This window comes from Phoca vitulina, unplaced genomic scaffold, assembly GCF_004348235.1.
Source record: "Phoca vitulina isolate PV1807 unplaced genomic scaffold, GSC_HSeal_1.0 scaffold64, whole genome shotgun sequence".
Lineage (NCBI taxonomy): Eukaryota > Metazoa > Chordata > Mammalia > Carnivora > Phocidae > Phoca > Phoca vitulina.
In genome coordinates, this window is record NW_022589767.1 from 388,981 (window position 1) to 408,580 (window position 19,600).

Genomic DNA, 19,600 nt, shown 5'->3' on the forward strand with positions numbered 1-19,600 from the left:
AAACCTTTCTATATTTTTTTTAAAAGATTTTATTTATTTATTTGAGAACACTTACAACTTAAGAAAAGACTGAACAGGGGTGCCTGGGTGGCTCAGTTGGTTAGGCATCTGCCCTCAGCTCAGGTAGGATCCCGGGGTCCCGGGATCCTGGGGTCCTGGGGTCCTGGGATCAAGCCCTGTGTCGGTCTCTCTGCTCGGCGGGGAGCCTGCTTCTGCCGCTCCCCCTGCTTGTGCTCTCTTGCGCTCTCTCTCTGTCAAAGAAATAAAATCTTTTTTAAAAATAAAAAAAGATTGAATGGACACTTCAATAGGCAAAAAACTAAACAGACACTTCTGAAAAGAAGATACACAAATGGCCAATAAATACACAAGAAGTTGCTCAATATTATTACTTTTCAGGAAAAGTAGTTCAGGAATGAATTACTGATACATGAAAGAACATGGATTTCAAAAACACACTGAGCAAAAGAAGTCAGATACAAAAAAGTACATGATTATGAAATTCTAGAAGAGGCAAAACTAATTCATAGTGACAGAAAGTGTAACACTGGTTGTCTGGGACCAGGTGGGTAGTGAGGGGGAAGAAAGGAGCTTTTGCAGGCAATAGAATTGTTCTATATCTTGACCTGATGGTGTTTAAGAAATGTATACATTTGCTAAAAACCCACTGACCTCATGACTTAAAATGGCTGCACTTTATTGCATGAAAGAATAACCAGATAAAGTTGATTTTTAAAATGTCAAGGTCAAGGGGCGCCTGGGTGGCTCAGTCCATTAAGTGACCAACTCTTGGTTTTGGCTCAGAGCCCCAAGATGAAGCCCTGGATAGGGTTCTGAGCTCAGCATGGAGTCTGCTTGAGATTCTCTCTCTCCTCTCCCTCTGCCCCTCCCACCGCTCACACTTTTTCTCTCTAAATAAATAAATAAAATCTTATAAAGAACAATAAAACAAAATGTCAAGGTCAAGAAGACCAAGAAACCTGAGGAATTCTCCGAGATTAAAAGAGACTAAAGTGACATCACAACTAGATGTATCACATGATCCCACATGTGCAGGAAAAATACCTATGCTGATATTATCAGGACAGCTGACAAAATTTGAATATGGGTTATGGATGAAATCACAGTACTCTATCAATGCTAAATATCCTGATTTTTATAATATTACTATGGTTATACAAGACAAAGTACTTGTTCTTATAAAATATTTAGACAAAGGGACATAAGGTCCCCAATTTATTATCAATTAGAACAGCAAGGGAGTAGGGGAGAGAGAGAGGAGAACTGTAAAGCACAGGTAGAACAAAATATGAACAAATGGTAACTACGTGCAAAGGTTACAGGAGAGTTTTTATACAATTTTTTCAACTATGAGGAAGTATGAAATTATAGCAAAGTAAAACCATTTTAATGAAAGGTGATTATCTAGATGGGGGGAGGGGAGGCAAAATAACTATTTTTTAGTTCTTACTTTTGCCACCTCTCAAACCCAGAGGCTACTGAAATGATTTATCCCATTTCTCCTACTAATAAGGAAAAGACCAGGCTATCAGAGTTGTCTAATTGGTTCTATGGGTGGGTCAGGGAAAGAGAAAGGGAATTTCTCAGGACCATTAAAGAAAAGGGAAACTTCTCTCCAAAGACAAAAGCATGCACTCTTTCTCAAGAAGACAGATGGCATCTGATCTCTTAAATCATAGTCCAAAAGAACATTTCCTTCCTTTTCCCACTCATCTCTGTTTCCACAGTAAAGTAACTCCTAGTAGCAAAAACATTAGTTTGTTAAGTATTCACAAATTATCACAGGAACAAACAAACAAACAAATATCAGGTTCCATTGCACCTTTTCTTCTTGTATATATTGAAGCGGGCAGAGAAAACATCATCAATTCTCTCCTCACAGATACAATTGTAGGTCTTAGAGCACTCAATAGTTGTTATTCTTGTTGGGGTTAAAAATGCACATTGTCCCCTTCCAGAAGAACTCATGAATGTATAGTTACTGTAGAATAGAAAACACACATGGTCAACTGTTTAGGGATGTCTGGGTGGCTCAGTCAGTTAAGTATCTGCCTTCAGCTCAGGTCATGATCCCAGAGTCTAGGGATCGAGTCCCACATCGGGTTCCCTACTCAGTGGAGAGCCTGCTTCTATCTCTCTCTCTCTCATTCGCTCTTGCTCTATCTCATAAGTAAAATCTTAAAAAAAAATTAAAACCTTCTCGAATAAATTTATGAGCTGGCAAGAAGCAAATTCAGGCTCAGGCTGAGGTTAAGTAAAGGTGGGAACCCAGAAGGGTAAGTGAAGGACTGAAGTCATTTTTTCCTTTAATTGATACAGTAGATTAAATATGAATTCCACTCAAGTTTCCATATGGAAGAAAACCTACAAAGAGTTGAGACCCTGAAGATGTATCTTCAATGTAAACTCCCCTTGAAAAGTCTTCAACCTTGGACTTAAACAGAAGAAAAAATGAATAATCCCACCTAAGAATCCAAAATTACCAATTATCCCTCATGCAATTTGTATTTGAATATTATTTGAATATCCAAATCCCCTACAGGAAAAAAAAAAAACAAAAAGGAAGATAAATGAAACTAAGTAGCTTGGGAGGCATGGGCAGAAAGCAGGAGATGTGTTCAATAAGTAGGATGAGGAAGTTAGTAACCTTTGAGACGCGTCCGGTACAGACACTGTAAGTACCGCGTGTGCCTGCTGAACAGAGGCAAGGAAGAAGGAACCAAGTAGCACTACACGTCTCACTCAAAATATACATTATGCACATAGACACTTACATCCATGAGGTCTTAAATTCACCTCCTACTGCTGACACTCATACTGGCCCTCTGCCTAACAAACTCAAATAAAATCCATAGCTGCTCATCAGGATCCCTGGAAAGCTGCAGCTGTCCCCGGGCTTACATGCTCCCACATCTCCCCACTAGAGAAAATGCGTATGCTGGCCACAGAGCCTTCTGTTTGTTGGGCCCCCTTACTCCAAACTCAAGTGATATCCTAGAAACCACGCCACTATCAGGAAAGGGGGATGCAGAAGAGTCAGGCCATCTGAAGATTATGTAACCCAGGATTCAGGTAACCTTTTACCCACTTGCACCTTATCCTGAATGTGATAACTGATCCTATCCCATCCCATTGTGATAAGCTATCCCATTTCTTTCCCCTTGCATTGGGCTATTTGTTCCAAATTGACTTAATTAACTAAATACAATTTGAGCATCTTAATTTGGCCCATGAGCCTTTCTGTTCTGTGCCTCTGAGTGTTTGCCTGGAAGTGAACTCCCAGGCTATGGCTGCATCGAGGTAATTTCCTGCACGCCATCTCCTTTAAGTTTGCAGCCACCTTCATCTCAGTCCTCAAATAATTTCCACGGCAGCTCAAAACGGAAAAAAACACTACACGGAAAATGACACCATGAACAAAAGCCAGCAGAAACTATAGAGTAGACCCACAAAACTTCAAATATTAGAATTATCAGACACCAAATATAAAATAAGTATGTTTGACATCTTTCGAGAAATAAAAGACAGCTTGAAGAAGTGAGTAACTAGCAAGATTTAAAAACTTAAACCAGAATCCCTAGAAATAAAAGGTATAAAAGTTAAGATTTTTAAAAAATTATTGAACAGTTTAACAGAAAATTATAACTAAATGGAAACCCAAGAGTTTACAAAATACTGCACTTCAAAATAAAACTATGGGGATGCCTGGATGGCTCAGTTGGAAGAGCTTGTGACTCTTGATCTCAAGGACATGAGTTTGAGCCCCACACTGGGTACAGTGATAAACAAAGAAACAAACAACCCCCCCAAAAAAACCATAGTGAAGGCATATGTATGTGTGCGTGTGTGTGTATACTCACTTATATTTATATTTATAAATAATATAAACTAATAATATACAGATTGTATGATGGTGTTATGTCCTGATAAACCCAACACAAATGGAAAATACCAAAAGTCAAAAATGCATGTAATACACCCACCCTACTAGCTTAGCCTAGTGTACCTTAAATATGATCAGAACACTTATGTTAGCCTATGGTTAGGCAAAATCATCTAACACAAAGCCCATTTTATAATAACGTGTTGAGTATCTCATGTGATTTATTGAATACTACACTGAAAGTGAAAACCAGAACGGTTGTATGGGTATTGGATGGTTGTTAAGTCTACTGGGTTGTTGACCCTTGTGATCAATCAGGAGGATCACTGGGAGCTCCAGCTGCCTCCACCCAGCATCACAACAGAAGATCACACTGCACATCACCAGCCCCGGGAAAGATCAAATTAAAAATTCAAAGTACAGTTTCTACTGAATGCATATTGCTTTCACACCATTGTAAAGTAGAAAAATTGTAAGTCAAACCATTGTTAGTCAGGGACCATCTATAAAGAAGTTTCAAATGAACTTTGGGGATCCTCCAAATACTTAACTTGTGATTGTGGGAGGGATCACTATAGCTGATTCAGGATGGTCCAATTCCTTCATATCACTTTATGATTTGCATTTGTTTTGGGTACCTCATAATGCATACTTCTGAGCATGTGTTTAGCATCAAAATTTTGTTAATAATCTGTATGACATTTCTCTTTCTTTTTAATTATACTTCCTAAAACATGTTCTTCATCATTCTACTTATTCTTACCAATGACCTCTGTGTGAAAACCACATGAAATAAGAGAAGATTCTTTTTAGATACAGTCCTCCCAACCCCAACACCAATGTTGGAGCTTGAATGCATTCCAGAGACTTACATCCCAAAAGGTGGACCAGTGTCAATCCATTTCCATTTTTGTTCTCTATCATCATATGATAATCCAATCCAGTAGTTATTCCTATAAGTTTGGGGTTGAATAAAGGCCTGTAAGGAAACAAAACATATCATGTGACTAGCCCCATCTGTTAGATTAATGAAAAGGAGGAAGGTGAAGGTCCCAGCTGTTTCTATGGACAATACTCTGCTACACACCACACCATGCTTCATCTCTATTCCTGGAAAACCCTCCCTCCTCTCCATCCTCATGCTTTTATTTTCCAAAGTAAGTTCTACCTCAAAGATTATTTACTTAATGTTAAAAATTCCTGCCACTCTCATGGATTATTTAAACACGAAAAAAATTTAAATCTAAATATCTAACACTAGACTTGTTAAATAATGTATGTCACTATAAAACTACTCAAAATCATGCTCCAGAAAAATATTTAATGGTGTAGAAAGTGATCATTACTTATTATTAAATGAAAAAAGGAATCTTCATAACAAATTTATTAAAATAACAACTATATGTGCAAAGTTGTGCATCAAAACCCTCAGCCTCATAAGAGAAAGGCTTGCTGTAGTTTAGTAGTTGGAAGGGGTGAAGGGAAAATGGGCAGTATTTGGAAATATTTACTATGTCAAAAAATGTAATATAGCAAAGTGACATTTTACGTAATGTCTGATTAAATGGCTGAATGTATTTCAAAATATAGGTTTAAATTTAAGTGAGTTTTACTGCAACAAACATTTTATGACTTGATATCATAAACTCTTTTATGTTGTGACTTAAAACATCTATTAGATTTGCATATAAATGTTATGTTGTTTTCCTAAGGGATAAATAGAGGTTTTAGGCTGATCTTTGAAAATACTTCTCTGTAAAAAATATTTTGTGTGTGTGGATAATTTTTACTAGTAATAAATTAAAAGATAATTTTGATATTGTTGTCACTTTATTTTCTCTTTTTACAATTCCTTTTAAAAGATATACATCATTATACAATATATTAGAATACTGATCAAGAAAATGTTACCTACAGATGCCATGAAAATCACCATGAGGCTAACCTATAAAACTGTTATCACTTTTATATTCCTCATTATTATCTCCTTTTTGCAGGTGGAAAAACTGAGATCCAGAGGTTGAGTAATTCACCCAAGGTCACACAAATAATAGGTAGCAGAAGCAGATTTGCCTGATACCAGGCAATCTGGCTCCTGGATTCCTAATAGCACCTACTGGATTAGGTTCCTCCAGGTTCTTAGTTGCCACCTTGCAAGGATAAATAACCACTGCTTCCAGGCTGCAAATACCAAAGGGTTAAGGGCTCCATCGAAGGAGAGGCATGCTTCTCAGTGAGCTGTTCTGCACACACCTTACAAAAGGAAATGAATGCAAAAACCCAAACTGAATCTTGAAGGGGGTTTCCATTTTGGAAACAATAATGGTCATCATGATAAATAATATATACTGAATGTTTAGAAAGTAGCAAGATCAGGGCGCCTGGGTGGCTCAGTTGGTTGGGCGACTGCCTTCGGCTCAGGTCATGATCCTGGAGTTCCGGGATCGAGTCCCGCATCGGGCTCCCTGTTCAGCAGGGAGTCTGCTTCTCCCTCTGACCCTCCCACCTCTCATGCTCTCTCTATCTCATTCTCTCTCTCAAATAAATAAATAAAATCTTTAAAAAAAAAAAAAAAAAGAAAGTAGCAAGATCATATATGCCTATCAGTAGGCAGGGTTTTCCAGAACCCTTACCTTTCTTACCCACACAATTTTTGCTCACTCAACAGACACAATACAGAGAATAACTGAAGGTCCCTCTTTCTGGCCTCCCCCTGTCCTCAGTATCTCAACATCGCTCAATATCCTCAATATCCTCAACATCTCAATATCCTCAACATCACTCCAAGCATGAGAGACAGTTGGGAAAATAAAAGTGAATGTAACAGTCCATGATACCAGTTCATCTTCATCATTTATCTTCAAAAGAGATGAATTATAACTCTGGCAAGTCTGTTTACATCCGTTCCAGTTTTTACTTGCAGGAATAAAATAATAACACTTTATTCCACAACAGGACCAGCGGTTTTCATAGAGTTTGCCTACAACATATGAGGTGAAACATTATCTGGTATTCTGTTAAACAGAGCAATATACTTACCAGCCCTCCATAATTAAATAAAATCTTAATAGCTATCAATAATGATAATATTAGGTTCATCAAGATTCTGGAATGCCAAAAGATATCTCTTATATTCATTGCAGCATTATTCACAACAACCAAGACATGGAAACAACCCATGTATCCATCCATAGATGAATGGATAAAGAAAATGTGGTATATACATACAATAGAATACTATTCATCCTTAAAAAGAAGGAAATCCTGTCATATGTAACAGCATGGATTACATACATACATACAATTACCTTGAGGATATTAAGCTAAGTGAAATAAGACATTCACAGAAGGACAAATACTACGCGATTCCAGTTATATGAGATACAAAAAATAGTCGACTCAGAAAAACAGAAAGTGGAAGGTGGTTGCCATGGCTGGGGGAGGTGAAAATGAGGAGCTTTTGTTCAATGGGTATATAGCTTCAGTTATGCAAAATGAGTAAGCTCTAAAGATCTGCTGTACAATAGAGTACCTATGGTTAACAATACTGAATTGTGCATTTAAAAACTTGTAAAAAGGGTAGATCTTGTGTTAAGTGTTCTTAACCACCCCCCAAAGAAAAAGTGACAAGGGAAAGCTTTTGGAGGTAATGGATATGTCTACTACCCTAATTGTGGATGATTTTACAGACACATGCATATGTCCAAACTTGTCAAATTATATACATTAAATATGTGCATTTTTTGCGTATTCATAATACCTAAAGCTATTTTTTAAATAATAAAAGTAATTTTTTAAAAAGATTCTGGAATGCCTTCTAAATAAAAGAAACACGATTCTTTAGAATTTCTTCTTTTCCTCATATATCTTATAATGTACCCAATTTTTAAAATACTATTGATTTTTTTTTTATTAATTTATTTTTATTAACATATAATGTATTATTTGTTTCAGGGGAACAGGTCTGTGATTCATCAGTCTTACACGATTCACAGCGCTCACCATAGCACATATTGATTCTTTAATAGCAGAGAGGATAAATTCCTGGTACCATATCTAAATGATATTAAATATGCAAAATTGTTTTATAAATTCCAAATCCTAAACAAATATTTTATCACTTATTGATTAACTAGGTTAATTCGTCCCATCCATTTGCATGACAACGGAGTTTATTGTACGGGATTTAATATCCTTATCTCTTGGATGTTTTAAAGGGTATTATCACACAGAGTTATACAAACATCAACACTTCAGCAAACTCTGCAGAAGTAGTGCAGAGCCCGCAGAGAGTGTCTAGAGACCAAACACCTGAGGTCAAGGCACAATGGAAACACATACAACATAATTACCTTTACAAGAGCACCCAAATAAAAGGCCTTGTGCCCATTTAACCTAAGTATATTTTTACTAATAGCCTCCATATTTCATGTCAGCCACAAAGTGGAGTGTCTAATTTGCCCACAGGTCCAAAAGGATCCACGTTTTCAGGGAAGCTGACACACTATTTCACCTCCCTGAAGCAGTCAGAATGCAAGAACTGCCATTGAGTTTGGGTAGATACAGAGCTCTGTTAATCCCAACACGGCTCCTGGGGTCTCAGTCTCACATTTGATGTAGGCAAACCCAAACACTCATATTGCATCTTGAGGTACAAATAAAAAGGTGTCTAGTAGACCTAGATCACTAGCATATACCATCAGCCTGCCTATCAGGCCTCAAAGCTTCTGGAAGGGGAAGAAATAAAGGCAAATCATGCAATCTTCCATTCAAGATGCCCTTCATACCTTCATTTTCTTTCTGACATCTCCTATCTGCAAACAGTAAATCCTGTTCCTTTTTCTGCTGAAGCGATTCATTTTTGAGAATGTTATATTCTAAAGTCATATTTGTCAAAAGTCGCTCCTTTAAGTAGCTGTCATTTTGCAAAATGTGGTGCTCTCGAGTCAGGTTTCCTATCATTTCCCCCAGCTGATGGTTTTCTTGAATATACTGAAAAACTAAAATTAATAGCATAGATATAATACAAGGGTACTCATATACTTGAATGTTAAAATTCAAGACAAAAGAAAAAGTCTCACTTTGACAACCAACCCCAACCCCTTTCATTACTTTAAATGGTTAATGTGACATTTAGAAAGTAACACCTCAATAAACCGACCGTAGAAATGGAAACTTCAAACTTCACACTATTAGCAACTTATGTGTAGAATAAATAAAAGAAGATATCTGAATAAAATTATAATAGTAACATCTTACCATTCAGTTCAGTTTCTTTTTAACAATTAGCCTATCATTTATAAATAGGTCCCAGAGTAAAAACCAGTCAATCAACACTTAGCAACACATTTTCTATATATGAAAATCTGCACTAGGAAACATGAAGAAATACCATCATTGTTACTGAAGGTGATCAAATAGAAAAGGGAGGAAGATGTAAATAAGTACATTTATTTGAGTGGCACGTTAGTGATTTTCTCTAAAGATGTCAAGAAATTCAAATAAAAGATAAGAGTTGAATTCAAGATCATCTAAGGTACACGTACAGAATCAATCTTTTTATTAAACTCTATCACCACAGACTTGGAAAAAAAATCAAGAGAAAGTCATAATTTCTTGTGAACAGTTGTTTCTCAAAGAATGTGTATCTAATATTTACAATGATCTAAACTCAGAAGACATTATATGACTAAGTCCTGTATCTGAATGAATGCTATTATGTATTCTACAGAATGAGACAGTTCATTAACCTACAGAGTCATTGGAATAGGTGAATAAAATGAAAATGACACTGTGACATGTCTGGGACATTCCATCATGATAGCCAGGGAACAGTTAGTATCTGTGCAAATAGTGGTCACTGCTATTACTCAGACTTGAAAGTTGTATTTTAATTACTCACTCTTTGTCCCCAATAGTGCGACTGTCACCAATAGTAGTAAACACAAGATCCCAAGAATCACTGCAATGAGATGCCAGGTCACTGAAAACCCTTTATATAAGGAAGAAAGATAATCATCAGGGACAAAGCCTTGCTCACTGCTAACCTTAACCTGGGATACCATTTGAAACAGAGATAACCTTCTCTAAAAATTTTACAAAAATATATCATACAAATTGATTTAAATTTATGACCTAGTAATTACAGTTTTAAAGTCTCATATTTCTGACTGATATACACCCACTGTAGAAATCCTACACACAAGAACAGTCCTCTAGGATTTTAAAAGCACTTTCCCTACTAAAGCACAGATGGCCTAATGTACAGATTTGTCCAATCACTATGTTGTACACCTGAAACTCATGTACATTGTGCATCAATTATAATTCAATTAAAAAATTCAACAAAGTTTTTAGGGCGCCTGGGTGGCTCAGTTGGTTAAGCGACTGCCTTCGGCTCAGGTCATGATCCTGGAGTCCCAGGATCGAGTCCCGCATCGGGCTCCCTGCTTGGCAGGGAGTCTGCTTCTCCCTCTGACCCTCCTCCCTCTCATGCTCTCTGTCTCTCATTCTCTCTCTCTCAAGTAAATAAATAAATAATTTAAAAAATCTTTAAAAAAAAATTCAACAAAGTTTTTTTAAAAAGCACAGACGGCAATAGATATAATACACTTTTATAAGAGTCCACACAGATGTGTATACTCCTTCCTGTGATCACAACTAATCATGAAGAGGAAGGAAAAAGCAGTCAGTATTCTTGAGGAATTGGTAGCCAATAGTGGATATTATGAGGCTGGAAATGTGATTGGGGTCCATCCTTAAAAGAGTTTCTACAAATCAACTTTCCCTTCTTTTTCATCAATCCTATTTTTCCTTAGACAATATTTATCCTCCTACTTTTGAGGTCCTGGGTCTGAAAATTGTATCTCTGATTGTCACTAAATTAAAACAATAAAAGTTAATCTCACTTTAGAGTTTGTGACAATATTTGAAGGTAGAGAGTGAGGACGGAAAGAACAGAAAAAAGTGAACGCTCCTTTTGACTAATCTTCTGTTTCTTCATTACCAATTAAGGTTGGATAAATATTTAAGTCACCTAAAATATCTTTTTGTCTGAATAAAAACATTGTTTCTAACAAATATTCCCATTTTTCAAGCATTCTCTAAGACCTTTGTTTCTCTAGGAAATTCAGTGTTTTCTTGAGACTCTAATCTGTCCTTTACTTTTAAAGGCCTCACAAATTCCTCTTGACCAAATTTGAATAAAAACACTTTATTAGCTTTGCAAATTTTAAAGAATTCATTAATTTCTCCATTTTCACAAACATAAAAATAAAAAACAAGGCTTTGCTCTGCTACTCTACACCATCATGGTTTCTTATTACTATTTGAAAACAAAAGGACAAACAGGAACTTTTTTCAAATGTCAAAGTTTGACAATCCATAAGAGATGCTTAAGATATATACCTTTGCCATCATTTTTCCCAGGCCTTTGAGTCCCACCTGGCCTTAATCTATTTGGTGACTCTGAAGAAGACTGAAGAAATCTCAGGGAGGAATAAATCACTTGCTGATCACTCATATCTACAGTAAGAAGGGAAAGATGCTTTAAATTAAAACCTCACAACAGGATGATTTCTGTCAAAAGAAAAATTCAAATCTCAGGCTGTAGAAACATACCAGCGACATACCTAGAGGCTTGTGTGTGTATCTATATGAGTGAATGTGTGTTTAACTCCTTCAAGCGCATAAAGCATGTGGACTGATCCTGATTTATATAAGAAATGGAAAACCTTTCAATATTTCTGTAAAACTCATTTATACTCCTAGTGATTACTGCCATGATTATTAGAAAATATCAAAAGAATTTTTTTTTAAATGTCCCAATAGATTGAATAGGCTGGGTCCTATGCAACCAGCCAATTTAGCTCAAAATGTTGAACATACATATATGTATTTTATTCATTTATATGTCAGAGAGAAAGAGAGAGAGTACAAGCAGGGGGAGCTTCAGGCAGAGGGAGAAGCAAGCTCCCTGCTGAGCAGGGAGCCCAACACGGGACTCAATCCCAGGGCCCCAGGATCATGACCTGAGCCTAAGGCAGATGCTTAACCAACTGAGCCACCCAAGTGTCCCTGAACATACATATATAAATGTTGGACAAATCTGGCACCAGTATAAATCACTGAGACACTTTAAAAACTATCAATTCAAAAAAATGAAAATTCTGTTTGAAATTCCGAAAAAATATATATATCTTGGCCTAAAAAGCCTTAATATACATGTTCAGTTATACATATAAGTATTTAAAAGTTCTTGCATTCTTTCAAATATAACAAGACTCTACCAGAGTATGTTTCCCAAAGTATAACCCATAAACCATCTGCAAAAGAATTATTAATGGTTAACATTGCAGATTGGTCAACAATCCAGACTCCAGTGGCCCATGTAAGATATGCTGAATAAAAATCTCAGTGGAACCCATACACCTGTATTTTTAATCCCAAATGATTCCATGTATATTTGAATTTTAGAAATAACTTTCTAGTGTGTGATGTTGCCAGAGAAGCCTCTCTGAAAATAAAATTTGTCAACAGTCAGTCATTAGTTAATATCCATAAAGGATTCAGTCTATTAATGGATATCAATATAAAAAGAAATTATTAGGGGCACCTGGGTGGCTCAGTTGGTTAAGCAACTGCCTTCGGCTCAGGTCATGATCTCAGGGTCCTGGGATCAAGCCCCGCATCGGGCTCCCTGCTCGGCGGGAAGCCTGCTTCTCCCTTTCCCACTCCCGCTGCTTGTGTTCCCTCTCTCACTGTCTCTCTCTCTGTCAAATAAATAAATAAAATCTTTTAAAAAAATATAATAAAGAAAAAGAAAATTATTAAATAATAAATCTTTAAAAGCTACCCTGATTCTGATATTAATCAGTGTGAAAAGATGATATCCAAGAAACAGAAAATATGGAAAACAAATTACACATGAAACTCTATTCTCCTTAAATTTTTTTATTAATTTACAAAATTTTCTAAACTTATTCACATTTTCCCTAATTTCCTAAGGAAGAGGAGTCTTTTCTATTACACAATCCTTTAAGGTGGGTAACATCTACATCATTCGACACAAAGCAAAAGTCGCAGTGTATCGAGAAAAAGAAAATAGCTTTCCATGAATTTTGCACTACAGTTTTCACATCCTTTAGAGTTAATGCAGTTCTAATGTAATCATTAGAAAATGCTTTTCTACCAATCCCCATATTTACGCCAAGCCATTTATAATAAAATGCCACCTTCCTAGAATCTTTTTCTCCCAGAATCTCTTCGTTATTAAGTGGCACTAGTAGGACACTCAGATAACAAAGATCTGGGGGAACAGAAGCAGACGTTACCTGTGTCTATGCCATGCAGGGATGCAGGCAGAGAAAGCTGATCCAGAAAAGAGGTGGAAGAAGTTGGCCTTTTTGATCCTGGATCCCTTGTGTGCGTGAGGGGCTGTAAGACAGAAGGCAGAAATGATTGTCTCTGAATGGTACTCCCACTCAGAAATTTACTGCCCCTCCTCTTGGCCAAAGTGCTGAAAGGAAATTATATGAAAAGGCTGATGTTGAGGTACATCTTCCTCCATTTCAACTAACCAACCACTTCATACTCTTTGCAAAATAACGTTCAAAATCACTATTTGAGGACTGAAAATATAAACGAGCCCAGCTTTGGAAAAAATAAGAACTAATATCTTCAACAAAAACTAGCCTATTTAAAAGAAACTACTAGCAAAAACAAATGATTAAAGTGCATAAGTATACATATACCTAAGAAATATTATAACTAAATTCTTTAACTCTTAAAGAGTCTGTCTCTTAGAAACTTTCTCTTACATGCCGCTATCTGAAAAAAAAGATTTTTTTTCCACTTATGTGTACAATCGATAAATGTATTTTAAAAATTATTTTAAAACATCCATAATCCCACTACAAAAATTTTGGTGTATATTCTTCCTGTTTCTTATCCACACACTATGATTACTATGAAAGTTGGCATTATTCATACATAATTTTTTTGATTTATTATTTTCTAATAAATGTTTCCTTACTTAAAAAATATTCATCTAAAATGTGATTTTAAAATCCATACATAGTCATTACCCACACAGATTATGCCACAATTTATTTAGGCAATCCCCTACTGTTGGACATTTGAGTTGTTTTCCAATTTATTGCTAGTACAAAAAATATTTGGCCTTACATTTGAATGCTGTCTTAGGAAAAATGTTTAAACATGAAATTAGGGGGGTTAATACATTAAAGAACTTTGATACATATTGCCCAATGCCTTCCAGTGAAGCTGCTCCCATTTATATACCACCAAGGTGTGTGAAAATGCTCACATTTTATTTTTTCAAAAGATACTGTTGAATTATTCCTCTACTTGAGTTTTGTGCATGAGTCTTACTTCATGAAGAACTACAAACTTCCAGCTAAAAGAAATTCATTTCTATAACTGTTTCTATGAGCCAGACCTTACCCGAACCTCACTGAAGTTCATTTTCATTTAATACAGGCCTTGTCAATCTTCTGACATACAGCTCTATGAAATCAACTTAAGTTGCTCTTCAAAGGAGATGATTATGGTTAATATGGAGTGTGGAGGAAGAGGAGAGAGGCGGGATGAGAAACAGAAATTGGTCATGAAGAGACAGCTCACCCTTACTTCACCAGGCTCTGACCAAGTTCCTTACTTATTCTTCTCTTTCCTTACCAACTTCCAGCCACAACGAAACCATTGTACTTTAGAAGGATTTCCCATTCTTCAGGTTGTTCATGCCTCCCACCTCTCCTCCAAACTACTTTACAAACACAGCCACTGAATGTTCTGACCACTAGGACCAATCTAGGTTATGTTGCTATTCTTTGGCCCTCAGCGGGCCCACTTCTGTCCCCAAAGCACTCCTTAATCTCTGATCACCACCTGTCATCACGTGCAAGCACTCAGCTGAAATACCCCCCAGACACTATTTTAATTCAATAATGTAAGTTTCATGGGGAGAGTCTGGACACTTCAAGAATACTGGTTACTGGGCATTTTCATCTCTTCACGCCAATCCTGGATTGGCTTTGTTAATCTCAAAACAGAGAAAGATTCTAGCCCTCTATTCTAAAGCCATAAATAAATAAATAAATAAATAAACAAACAAAAAAAAAAACAAACAAACCAACCTCTGCTGAAAGAACATAGGGAGTAAGCGTGGGAGAAGTATTAAAGTTGATCAAAGAGGTGGCAGAGAGAGACACTGTCATTTATTGAAAGACCCACTATATGTATAACCATATCAAACCCTCCCAAGGCTGATAGCCATTTAATATTGCCCCCATTTTACAGATGAGGAAACTAATGTTAAGAAGTTAACTGACTTGCCAAAAGATACATTATTGCTAATTCTTGACCCATGTTTAAAATCAGGCTCATTATATATTGAACATTGTTATTTGAGGTCAAGGTTCAAATCCTCCCCTAGATATAAAAATGTCTACAAGTCACTCCCAATCTTCAAGACCTTTTCCTCATGTGTTCAATAAGAATAACACTCCCTTCTTAGGCTTGGAAGAATTCAGTGAGAGTAGCACTAGATAGGATTTCTCAGACTTCAAAATACATATTCATTTTTTCCTCTCTCTCTCCCAAGGTTCTATAAACAGTGGAAGAGCCAGGACAGCAATGCAGAAATCCTGACAGGCTGAGCTGGTTTCTCTGTCCTCACCTGTCAGGTTTGGACTGCAGATGCTTGGAAGAGAGGGTGTGGGCAAGGGCAAGGGGCACATTCCTAATATTTAGGAGCTGGAAACATGTGGCAGCATACTGCACCTCCATTCTGTGACCTCGGATCTTGTTATTACCATCTTACCGTCCCATGCAGTTACTAGTAATGCTGAGCCTTTATTCGGTTTTGATTTACATCCTCAGAGCCGGTGAAAGGTGGTCAGTTCTCATGATGTAGGCTAGACAGGTGCAGAACACTGTTTTAAACCACCATAGTTGTCTGTCCTCTCTACATCCACTCTGTAAGCTGAGTACCACGTCCGTCTGGTTCCTTATTGTAACTGCAGCACAGACAAGAGATGTGATGCCCACATGTGCACTTGAACAAGGTGATTCAAGTTCAGAGGAATTGGTTTCACTTACATGTGGAACATAAGAAATAGAACAGAGGACCACAGGGGAAGGGAGGGAAAACTGAATGGGAAGAAATCGGAGAGGGAGACAAACCATGAGAGACTCTGGACTCCGGGAAACTAACTGAGGGTTACAGAAGGGAGGGGAGTAGGGGGACAGGGTGACCAGGTGATGGGTATTGAGGAGGGCACGTGTTGGGATGAGCACTGGGTGTTATACCCAGCTAATGAATCGTTGAACACTACAACAAAAACCTATGATGTACTATATGCTGGCTAACTGAACATAAAAAAATAAAATAAAAAATAAAATAAACTAGATTTTCTAAAATAAAAAAAGGAGGAATTGACTATAAAATCTAGATTTTTCGGTTTTAGACAAAAGCAATTGAGATGAATGACTGGGAAGCCAAATTGTGTAGCAGCTCCCTCCAAGCTCAAGTTACTTGGTTTGTTACTAAGCTCTAATTTCTGGAAGAGGTAAATTTCTTCTTAAAGGAGAAGACAAGATAATGACAGCACTGACTTCAGATGGGACTAACAGAAACTCCTAGCATGGCCCTTTGATCAAAGCAGCACAACATTGGAAGCACCAAACTTCATCTGAACAACCTCTGGTTCATAAAACAGAAAGATGAAAAATTTGAAGAATACTTTGAATGTTCCTATACTTTGTCATCCAAATTCACTTATGTGCAAGACACACATAACACATACACACATGAATATATAAAGCATTTACTTATTTACTTCCTGGCTGCTTTGCTGTAAAGCCTCTGTTCATTTGGGAAACCACACATTTTACCCCAACCATTATTGACCATATTTACTTTGTCAGCTAGCTTAGCTCACAGCTTCTAGTCACACCTTCAAGCTTTCTCGTCACAACTTCAAACCTCAATGGCTTATCATTTCACACCATCATGCTGTTCTGCCACTTGTAGGCCAAAGGGAAGGATGTCTAGAGGAACCACCAGCTCCCAGAGAAGGATGGTCTGCATCCCTCTAACTGAGAAGAGTACCTCACCTTGCCGGGTTCCCACCTCCACAGTTAGACTTCATGCCTAACCTTCATGACACTGAGCAATGCTCATTTTCTGGCTCTTGCTGCAAAAACTCAAAAGACCTCCTTTGAACTTTCTTGTTCCCCTAACTAGTTACCTCATTTGTCCTTCTTGTCTTTACAATAAAATCTGTTCTAATGCTCTAGAGGTAAAATCCTTTATATGGGCCCAACTGCCCTCCAGCAGTCTATCAGACAGTACCCGCCCTTCCTCCAATTTCTAAATAACTAAATGAGACCACCTCCATCTCAGGAAATAAGTAAGCTTGAAAAAATTATGGCAAAAAAGGGACTTCAGAGGGCTATTTGGGCTCTCTGCCATTAAAGGTAACCTGTCTAATCACAGGTGGAAAAGGAAAATAGATCTGCAAAGTAGGGGCATAATTAAGAATTCTGTTGTATCAGTTAGTGTTCCCTCCACTATCTCACACAGTTCAGACTCTGAACTTACCCTCAAATCATTCATTTACCTTTGTTGTTTATTTTTTATTAAATTTTGTGGATGTTCTATTCTAGTGCATTACCATATAATGATAGGAAGCCAATTATTAAAATAACCAACAAACTTGATCACCCAAAAACCTGCATATAGATATTTATAGCTTTATTTATAATCGCCAAAACCTGGAAGCAACCAAGGTGTCTTTCACTAGATAAATGGATAAGCTGAGGTCCACCCAAGCAATGGAATATTATTCAGTGCTAAGAAGAAATGAGCTATCACGTCACGAAAAGACATGAAGGAAACTTAAATATGTAAGTGAAAGAAGTAAAAGAAGTCAACCTAAAAAGGCTACATATTGTATAACTCCAACTACATGACATTATGGAAAGAAAAAACTGTGGAGACAATACAAAGAGTAATAGTGATGATAAGGGTCGGTGATGAGGGTAGGGAGACCTGGATGGAGCACACAGGAATTTTAGGGTAGTGAAAATACTAGCTCTGATACTATAACGATGGATATATATCATTATACATTTGCCTAAACCCATAGAATATACACTGCCAAGAGTGAATCCAAAAGGAAACTATGGGCTTTAGGGTGATTATGATGTGTCAGTGGAGGCTCATCAGATATAACAAATGTACTACTCTGGTGGAAAATGTTGGTAACAGGAGGCTATGCATGTGTGCGGGCTGGAGAATATGAGAAATCTCTGTCCCTTCCTCTCCCTTCTCTGTGAACCTAAAATTGCTCCCAAGAAAGTCTTTAAAAAAAAAATCACAGGGATCAGTAGTTGAACTTACAGCACAACCCATGTTCACAGGTCTCACATATTTCAAAAACTCCTTTTCGCTGTGCCATTATCTATTGCTTTGGTTGAGCAAAGTTAAAGTGTCTACTTGAGAAATTAGGATCACAGCTGTGATCCAAAAGACACATCCTTATCCAAAGTGTTTGAATATACAGCTCTGTGGCAGGACTATGTGCATGTGCAAAGCTCATGGTAACTGAAAGGTTTTCCATAGCTACAGAAATGAATCTCTTCCCCTTCAGACTAAGTTACAAAGACAAAATAATCTGATGGCAGTAAGTACAAAAGACAACCACCTCAATAAACTTTTACAAAGCATCTACTCTGTGGAAAATATTGTGCTAGATGCTGGGAAGCAACACTCCATCCCATAAAAGGGCCAAAGGAAGGATGGGGCACTGAACCAATACTTGGAAAATAAGTTTTGATTATTGCAAGAAGACTCTTTATTATGGGGAGGAAGGGAAGGGAACATGTATCTACTGACCTGAGTGCTATAACATTCCAGTTTCATATAAAACTAGTATTATACAAAATTTAATTGTTAGTGATCATTGTCCACCAGCAGCTTACAATCTAGGAAGAAGCAGTTCAAACAAGGTATAAGAAAGTCAGAGACAATATAAAATATTTATCCTAATGATGTAGCCTCCAATCTTGGTTTGAATGTGAGAAACTCAGTAGACAGTGGGGACAGAACATAACAAGTCAGCACAAGAGGGAAGTCAGAGAATGATGACAAGGAGTTAACACATTAAATCGAAGAACTATTTCTCCCAACTTTGCTCCATCTTGATCATCTTACTCAATGTCTTACTCAGGAGACACAGAGTATTGAGGAGCAAACAAAAATTGTGGGCCCACAAATTAAAAGAGCAATCATTTCTCCCTTCTTCCTTGAGGTTGACATCTAAGTATAAGAAAATTACATGATTTGACAACGCATATCCAACAAGGTCTACAACTTGAACAGAAATGTTTATTATCGTTAAGAGACCTGGAGGTGATAACAGTATAGTCTTGCACAGTGGAGATCAGGTGACTTTTCAGGACAAACCTGGAGGATGGCCATGGATTGTTTACATAGTGTGAAAGACCAGACAGGATTCCATGGCAAACATGCTGCCAAGACATGCTCTAGAGCTACAATATCCAAAGGGTAGCTACAAGGCACACTGGCTATCTACATTTAATCAAAATTAAATAGCACTAAAAAAAAAAATGGTTTGTTGACAGCAATATACCATTTTATTCTTACATGAA

The 19,600-nt window shown here is 37.1% G+C and overlaps 1 protein-coding gene across 2 annotated transcripts; it reads right to left on the reverse strand.

Annotated features, from left to right (window-relative positions):
• Positions 1-169: 169 nt before the first annotated feature.
• On the reverse strand, positions 170-16,004 carry LOC116624107 (killer cell lectin-like receptor 2). 2 transcript variants are annotated; one of them, XM_032391745.1, is made up of 9 exons: positions 15,747-16,004; positions 13,237-13,339; positions 11,312-11,428; positions 9,807-9,896; positions 8,692-8,904; positions 6,742-6,884; positions 4,777-4,883; positions 1,844-2,002; positions 170-251 (listed from the first exon to the last, which is right to left on the reverse strand). In XM_032391745.1, exons 3-9 carry the CDS (start codon positions 11,424-11,426, stop codon positions 170-172), a joined length of 909 nt encoding a protein of 302 aa, XP_032247636.1. In that variant the 5' UTR covers positions 11,427-11,428; positions 13,237-13,339; positions 15,747-16,004. The 2 variants fall into 2 exon arrangements, with proteins under 2 accessions (XP_032247636.1, XP_032247637.1); XM_032391746.1 differs by lacking the exon at positions 170-251 and having other exon boundaries at positions 1,521-2,002.
• Positions 16,005-19,600: the final 3,596 nt, after the last annotated feature.